The 8,983-nt window shown below is 44.5% G+C and overlaps 1 protein-coding gene across 1 annotated transcript in view; it reads right to left on the bottom strand.

The window, feature by feature from the left end:
- Positions 1–1,441, bottom strand: part of SPNS2 (SPNS lysolipid transporter 2, sphingosine-1-phosphate) — a 153,841-nt gene extending 152,400 nt beyond the window's left edge. Inside the window, exon 1 of the mRNA XM_077836481.1 lies at positions 1,147–1,441. Coding sequence (XP_077692607.1) covers positions 1,147–1,441 — 295 coding nt within the window. The remainder of the gene's footprint in view (positions 1–1,146) is intronic.
- Between the last annotated feature and the right edge of the window lie 7,542 nt (positions 1,442–8,983).

Consider the following 8,983-nt stretch of genomic DNA (forward strand, 5'->3'; position numbering starts at 1 on the left):
ATAAAGAATCCTCTTCGGTTAAAAAGAGACGGATGGCCTTCCCCTCTTCCCCCCATGAAATTACAGGTTTTCAATGACCCATCAAAAACAAAGCAAAGGTGATTTGCTTCTGTGTGAATTTTCCAAAGAAACAGGCAAATGCAATTCCAAGCCCCACATTTCAAAGTACATTTTATCTGTCTGACAGCAGCTGCACCTGTCACCCAGGGCATTTTATGTTATTCATGACTTTGTCAGCGTTTCCCCCCCATCAATTCATGGTTTTACACACTTTGCGTGCATTGTCAGGACTGTGTAGCCAACAGCTTTCTTTAATGATCGAACATGTATGCTATCACTAAACCAAAGGAAAGAGTAATTTTTAGTTTCTACAAATATGTGCAATTAAGATAGCATAGACGATAAGAGAGAATCAGCACAACAGGAACTAATTACAACATATGTACCAGCTTTCACCTAGTGCTAAATTATTATAACTAAGCCATCATGAAACTGGGATTTATTTGTTGATCAGACTATTTGTCTTCTGATCTGTATTGGGATAGATGAACCTCTGTGTCACTGCTTATACATACCCTGCCTACTAATGGACAGACAGTTTTGTATAGAAGACAATTGTATTATAAGCATTTTCTTCCTATCCACTAAACAAGGAGAAGACTTCTGGTTTGCATCCTACTAGAATCGATTCTCTCCCTTTGAAAAGCATGCTTCCGCTCCTGCATCTCCTGTGTCCCCAAGCATCACACATTTCCAATACAAAAGGCTCCTTGCTTCCAGGTGCTCTCAGAACCCATCCCTCTCCCTGCTGGGAGGGATGGTCACAAACCAGATCTCCTGGGAGTTTTTCCTTTTGTATATTGCCATATAGCCACAGCGCTGCATTTCCAGGAGCTGTGCTCACAGCATGTGGCGGATGCGGGGCAGGTGGCAGGCAGAACCGTTGGAGAGAGGGAGGAAAGGGGTGGACAAATGAACAGAGACATGGGAAAGCAGCGAGGTGAATGAAAGGGGCGGAGGGCTAGGATGGGAACACAGAGGGAAAGAGAAATGAGAGGGGGGCGGGAAGGACCAGGGCGAGAGGGACGAAGACAGCCGGGCGGCGAGCTGGGGGCGGGGGTGAGCTGGGGGGGCCCTGCCCCTTACCTGCCACCGTGTACCTGTCCAGGTAGTTGAGCACGTTGCCCACGCTGAGGATGCCGGCGGCCGCGACCCGGGCCCTGCCCAGGCTGGGTGGCTTGTGGCGGGGGGCCAGGCGCTCGGGGCTCTTGCCCGCGGGCGGGGGGTTCATCCTGCCCGACAGGGTCTGCACCTCGCCCTCGGCGCTCCGGCCGCAGCAGCCCCGCTCGCCCTCCTCCTCCTCCTCCTCGTCGCCGGCTCGGAGCCGCCCGCTGCAGCCCGGGCTGCCGGCCGCGGAGCCGCCGCTCTCCAGGCACATCATGGGCTGCGGGCGGCAGGCGGGCAGGGAGGAGCCCGCTCGCTCCGCAGCGCGGCCGGGCAGAGACGCCAGCGGGGCAGGCTCAGCGCCGCATCCCGCAGCCGGCGCGGCAGCGGCAGCCTCCTGCCTGCGGGACCGGCCGCCGCCAGCCTCTGACAGCGGGGCGGCCCCGCAGCCCAGGCTCCGCCTCCGCCCCCGCCCGGCTCCCGCCAGCCGCAGCGCGCCCCGCACCCGGGCGCCCCGCGCCTCAGAGCGGCCCGCACCCGGGCTCCTTGGAGACGGGACCCGCGTCCGCAGCGCCCCGCCCGGCTCCCCCGAGAGGGGGCCCGCCCCTCACAAGCAACCTCCCGCGGTTAGGCACTCAGGGAACCCCTCCTCCTATAGTGCACTGGGGAGCCCCAGTGCCTACCCTGGAGAGGGCCTCCACTGCCACCCAGCACTGGCCAGGCAGTACCTCACCCACTCTAGCCCCACCTGGAGCCCCATACTCCCCATCCCTTTTCACTGCCCCTCCCATACACAGCAGAGAATCCCCCTCCACCCCCTACCCTACTTCCACCCAAGGCCCACCACGCTGCTCAGAAGGGGTCCTTCTCCCCCCAGCCCCATGCACCCCTGGGGCTGGCCTTTCATGTCAGTGTGCAGACCTCCCGCCAGAGGCACAGGGCTCCCTGCAGACACCGAGGTTGGGTGGCCATGCACACAGACGCACCGAGCTGCGTGGCACGGGTCTACAGGGTTAAAACTTTAAGAGAGTGGAAGTCACTGCCTATTCATAAGGGCTCAAGACCATTCTAGTTTAGAGAGGCCAACAGTTTCAAATCCTTGAAGGGGGTTCAGAGGCTCTCACAGGAGGCATGTTGTGCATTATTACCTCCATGTTTACAGCTTGGAGACTAGGGCAGGGAGGGCCCCATTGACTCAGCCGCTGTACCTTCTGTCATTATTTTACACCCTTATACAGCAGGTGTGAAACACTACCAAATCACGGATAGCACGTTACAGCCTGTTGGCTAAAAGCACAGGTTCTTAGCGCAAGGCAATGGTGATCCTAGGAGCATCACACAGATTCCTGAACTCAACTGATGCCCACTGACTGCAGAAAGGTTCATCTTGAGCACAGGAGGCTAGACACAGAGCTCTCATTGCTGAATTAGGGCCTAAGGTCACACACAAAGTCATGGCAGGGCTAGAAAGGGAATGGCAGAGTCCTAACTCCCTGCTCTAGTCCCAGACAACACTCCCACCCTGAAGAAGTTGGTTTTGGAACAATTCCGTCATAAGCATCTGAAAACTGCTCAAATATTCCACCTGCTGAAAATCAACAACCCACATTTTACCCACATTCTCCCCGAAGAGTCACCTCTGCACTAAGAACAAGCAAGAGAAAATTCAGCTCAAAAAGTAAAGAGGTAGAAGTGTTCAGAATGAAAGTTCATGTACACATGGCTCAGTGCTGAACACAAAGAGCTACCGGAATACAGGACAGCGGAGGATCTACCATGGAGCTGCCAAAGAGCAGTGGGTTTCCAATCCAGAGCCTTCTTACCCACACTGAACCTGCTACAACATGAGGGAGAGAATCGTCATATTCAGGACACACTTGAAATTAATGTATTTATAAATCATCAGCCATACCCTAAGCAAACTGGGGCAGAGAGTGCTACTCTGGGAAGAGCACAGGAGTAGTGTTTGAATGAATATGTGCAGCTTTGTCACACCCATTCACTAAGAGTACGAACTAGAGTAAGCAGCAGCTAAGCTGTGCTCACCCCAGGGTCGGGCTAAATCCGTACTCTGATGAGACTCAAAGAATTTAAGGTCAGAAGGGACTATCATGAACATCTAGTCTGACCTCCTGCACAGTGCAGGCCACAGAACCTCACCCACCCACTCCTGCAATAGACACTCCAAAGGAAACCCCAGGATGCTGCAGAAGATGGACGGCACAACGGACAGCACTTTTCCATCTGAGTCAGTGTTTGAATCAGTTCCTCTTGGGTGACATGCTGAAGATACAAACAAACAGAATATGAGTGGCCACTAGGGGATCTTTAAAAAGATGCCATGGGTGGTAAGGGTTAGCCCCAGTCTCCTACTCAAATTCCAATAGAGCTAATTATGTACCACTTAAATTGCTTTTGTAGGTTCAACTTGATGCCATATTTTTTCTTCATTTCCTGTTCCAAATAGTTGGGCTGTCTGGTATTAAATAGCTACCCATATTTTATCCAGTAAGCGCCTGCAATCTAACAATGGAGGAAGTGACTGAGCGTGTAATAGAGAATTTATCTGTAGTATAGTAGAGTTTATAGGCTGTAATTCAGATCAGGGCCCCACTGTGCTAGATACTGTACATACATGTAGCAGAGACAGTGCCTACTCTGAAAAGCTTACACTGTAGTCTGTAGAGATACACAAAGGGTGTGAGGAGAAGCAGAGGAACAGAGAGAGGTGAAGTGACTTGCCTGATGAACCTCTATTCCTGGGTCTTACTCCAGAACCCTACCCACTACAAGCAGGCTCTCTCTCACTTGGGAAGAGCTTTAGGGTACATCTATGCTGTGATTAAAAACCCGCAGCACAGCTGCGGCTGCTCGGGTCAGCTGACTTGGGCTCACAGGTCTCAGGCTGCAGGGCTATAAAATTGCAGTGTAGACATTCAGGCTCACACTGGAGCCTGAGCCTGAATGTCTACACTGCTATTTTATAGTCCTTGTGAGAGAAGCAATAAACCAAGGCTTCAATGTGTCCACACATTCCAGATCTGAAAACAGCAACCTGTTCTTCCCCCTCTCCTCTCCCTTTTGTCCAGATTTCTATCATTTGGAATCAGCCCATATTAAACTAAAACACTAACAAAGTCCAAAAGATAACATGACAAAAGGTCTCACAATATACTCAGTATCAAAATTAATGTTTCAATTAATCTCCTAATAAGTGAGACAGAAACCTGCACAAAGGATGCTATACTCTGTTTTCTCTGTGTCTATTCAGACAATATCTCCTTGCTAAAGTTCACAAACATATAGGAAAAATAAGTTCATACACATAAAAAAACATTTTACTAACAAAATGTATAGATTTGTGTGTAGAGAATATAGTAATTGTTCACATACTAGTAAATCTAAAAATGTATAAAATTTAAGTGTGTCAATTGTGAAGATGTCATTATTAGTAAAAAATTAGCAGTCTTGTTGCATTGCTAGTGTTTTCTAGTATCTAGGACAATACTTAATACAAGGTAGACTATTCTAACCCTATGGAGTTAGGATATTAATTGTATAAAGAATCTAGAAGTTATTTAAAATTAGAATCAAATTGGGAATAATTTCTTCTTGCATTTGGAAGTGGAACGGAATAAAACTCTCCTCAAATTGAAGTTAAAAGTAAGAAGAAAACATAATAAAGCTTCCAGAAGGTAATCACCGAGTTAAAACAATATGAGAAAACTTTATCCTGGCATTAAATGATTCAAGAACAAGAAAATGAGCCAAAAGACTTTTTTAAAAAATTCTGTTAGTGTTTATTTTAACTAACCATGCTAAAGAAAAAAATTAAGGATTCTGAGGAAAGGCTGGAAACTCTTGGAAAGGAACTTTGTGTAAAGCTTGAATGCCTCCTGCTGGATGGGCAAGAAACTTGCCATGACACTTTGACCTGTCCAGTTAATGAATGACCACTTTTCCAAAAGGAAAGAGCCAATAAAAATGACTAAATATGTCCTTTTGAGGTAGGCCAAGCCCCAATCAAATGGGGAGATAATACATTAAAAGAATTGCCAAGCCCAAAACCTTTGTCCAGCAAAACCTACATTCAACAGATCAATGCTTGATCCAAAGGAGCTGGTCCATTCCACTAAATAAGTGTTTAATTTTCCCTAAGAGAGTGATTTTCTTTGACTAAGAGTCCTTTATGGAGCATTTTTGGGAAAGAGATGTCTTTCTGAAGATTGAAGCCTAAGCCCCACCATGAAAAACAAACAAACTGCACACTGAACAGAAGGAAGAGTAAGAGATTCCACCTGCTTAAAGGTACAGAATGATTTAGGAAATCAGTGCTTATTGCTATAATTCCACAGGGAATTCTGTGCTTTAAAAAACATCAGAATTTAGCTGTGGAGTGCAGAATTATTGTTTTCTCAGAACACTGAACCCATTAGAGTTCAAACCTATTCCATTAAACCAGACTCTTGGGCTTACAGGAACTCTGAACTTGAAAATACCAGTCATAAACTTAATTTCCATAGATAGTATTAAAATATCCATTTCCAACTAAACAAAATTTAAAACATTATACTAGAAATAGGAAAACGGAGTCTTTTAGTAGCTCTAAAGATTGGGGAAAAGTCTCCTAAAATATAACTGAACTAAGTTATATAATTTAAATCTAACAACATTTTCACCAAAACTGATTTGGTGCTAATTTAAATTGCATGTCTTCATCTGTAACCCCAGAGTTATTGTTCACACCTAGTGTGTAGTGCTAATATTACTTAGCTTGAATTACTAAATTATCTGGTTTAGAAAACCTTAACATCTTTGGTTCAATACATACATAACTAAATCTCAGATGTACTTATTATGTTATATGTTTGTGGAAATTAATTATTTGAGGGTTCATTTTGTTTTGTTGGCTTGTTTCAACTCAATTCCTCACTTTAAAAGTGCTATTAAGCACTAGCAGCTTTATAAAATCAATGTTGTTCTTTGCCTTGTATTTTACACAGCACTTTGCAGTTATGCTGCCTTTGCATCTGTGAGTGTGAATTACTTGCCAATGAGAAACAGCCTTTGATCTCCCTCCCTTGTACCACTACTCTGTGTGTGAGACAGTAAGACCAGGGGGTAGCGGGGCAGGGAAGAACCCAGCTATTACCAAGCTACAGCTTCCACTGGAGGAGCCATACCTGCAGTTTTTGCTTAGGTTCTTTCACGCATTACAGAAGCACCAAGAAGCCTCATCTCGGTCTGAACCAAGTTATGCTGTACAAAGTCCTCTATAATCACTGACAGTCCCTCCCCCAAAAAGCTTAGACACTGAGGTGATACCAGATTCATTTTATTGTCCTACATTTTACATTACTGCAATTACAGAATAATACACTGCACTGCAGTAGCACCTTTCCCCCAAGGATGTAAAAGTGCTTTGCAAACACCGGTAAAATCCTCACAATATTCACATCTCCCCCCTCTGCGCACATACGATCACACACTCTGCCACAGTAAGTATTAGGACCAACCTGGGGGATCTGCGCTGATTTCAGTCATTGGTAGCTGAAGTCTGGGCAAATGCTCAATGCAGGCAAGGCATTTTATGCCCATTTCACAGTAGGGTAAATTAGGGCACCAAGAGATTATGTAACTCAATCCATATCACAAGAGCACCCTCTACACTACAGCTACTGCCACATGGCAGATCCTGTTACAACATGGTTATCCCCCACAGTTATTTAGCACAGGTATTATCGAAAAGACTAGACATCAGGGCCTCCCTCATGGTAGGTGCTGTACAAACACATAGTAAGACAACGTCCCCCCAGAAACAGCCAGGTTACATTTTGTTGGGCATTAAGAGTGTCCCTAAAACATGCTTAAGTTTTGGACATAAAAAATGCGTTAGCACAGACCAAGGACATTGTTAAAACAAGGTTAAGTCACAATGGATCCATGTTGTAACTGTGTCCCCGGACTCAGCTGAAGCTGATGGAGACAAGAATGAACATTTAAATAGATGAAAGCTTAAAACCCATATTTTCGCACCACTGTGAAAATTTAAATAGATAAAAATTGAAAAAAGCATAAAAATAAACACTGATATTATCCATTGAAATTATAAAAAAACCCCACAAATTCTGACAGGTTTCAGAGTAACAGCCGTGTTAGTCTGTATTCGCAAAAAGAAAAGGAGTACTTGTGGCACCTTAGAGACTAACCAATTTATTTGAGCATGAGCTTTCGAAAGCTCACGAAAGCTCATGCTCAAATAAATTGGTTAGTCTCTAAGGTGCCACAAGTACTCCTTTTCTTTTTACAATAAATTCTGCCAACCCAAAATACAAGCAGTTGCCTGGCTCCCCTAGGTAAGTGACTATATATTTGTTTGTACATCTTGCAGTGAAATAACTTTTTATTCAGTTCCGATATGCATGGAATTCTGTGGCCGGTGCCAAGCAGAAATGAAAAAAGTTACAATCATATCAGGCTGCCGTCGGAACCACTGTGTCCAGAGGCAGTTACTACAGCAAGCAAATAGCTCACCCATCCTTTGGAACTGTTAAGTGAATAGCCTTTGATGTTTGGGGTGGCTTGTTGAATGTTGCAATCCATCGCCAGAAGCACTCAATTTCATTGCACTCAGAGGGATGTCAATGTTTCAAATAAAATGAGTTTTGTGGTCTAAGCTCAGCTCCCAATGTAGATTGTCATCTCATATACAGCACATTTTTGGCAAACCCTGCCCCACGTTCAAATGAATGAGCACTGACCTGAAATACTGCCTCTTCCCACTAGAGGCCTCAGTCTGCATGAACAATGACATGGGCATTTGCTGTTCGAAAGCATATCTGCTCCTCAGAGCTGCCAAATAGTTGAGGTCTGATTAACTAACATTTAAGAATCCTGTGTGGAGCGGAGAGCTACAGAAATAGTATTTCCACCCCACCCCAGCATTACAGGATAGGACTGCCAACCCCTCGTGGGAACGAAGGAATCACAAAACAATGCGGACAAACCCAGCAATTACCAACTTACAACTGGATTCTTGGCATCTCACTAAAGGACTTGAGACAGATGAGGAGTTCCTTAAAAAACAGCATCAACAAAAGGCTTCCACCATTTTTCTTAGCACACAGGAAAGAAATGAGCATCATCGAGAAGAGAGAAGAAATGAGGTTACACAAAATGAAACAAGCCAAGGTGAGAATCCAGGGTGGATAAAAATAAATGATTTTTTTTTAAATTTAAAAATCGGATTTTTTTTATTTAAATCAGATTTTTTTGATAAAATGCTTTTTGAGGAAAAACCTATCTAAAGATAGTTTTAATTAAGATATCTTATAGCTCAAAGATAAAAGAACAGGAGTACTTGTGGCACCTTAGAGACTAACAAATTTATTAGAGCAAAAACTCATCATGGAATAGGGATTATAAATTCTAATTCTATAGCAGGGGTAGGCAACCTGTGGCCCACGTGCCAAAGGCGGCACGTGAGCTGATTTTCAGTGGCACTCACACTGTCCGGGGCACTCTGCATTTTAACTTCATTTTAAATGAAGCTTCTTAAACATTTTAAAAGCCTTATTTACTTTACATACAATAGTTTAGTTATACATTATAGACTTATGGAAAAAGACCTTCTAAAAATGTTAAAATGTATTACCGGCACGCGAAACCTTAAATTAGAGTGAAGAAATGAAGACTCAACAAACCACTTCTGAAAGGTTGCCGACTCCTGTTCTATAGTATGAGACAATATATTCATGTAATGGGTTAAGAAAAGTTTTGTAAATTAGTTCCAATAGTTCATTGATTAGGGACCCAATCT

This window comes from Eretmochelys imbricata, chromosome 17, assembly GCF_965152235.1.
Source record: "Eretmochelys imbricata isolate rEreImb1 chromosome 17, rEreImb1.hap1, whole genome shotgun sequence".
In the NCBI taxonomy this organism is placed as follows: Eukaryota; Metazoa; Chordata; order Testudines; family Cheloniidae; genus Eretmochelys; species Eretmochelys imbricata.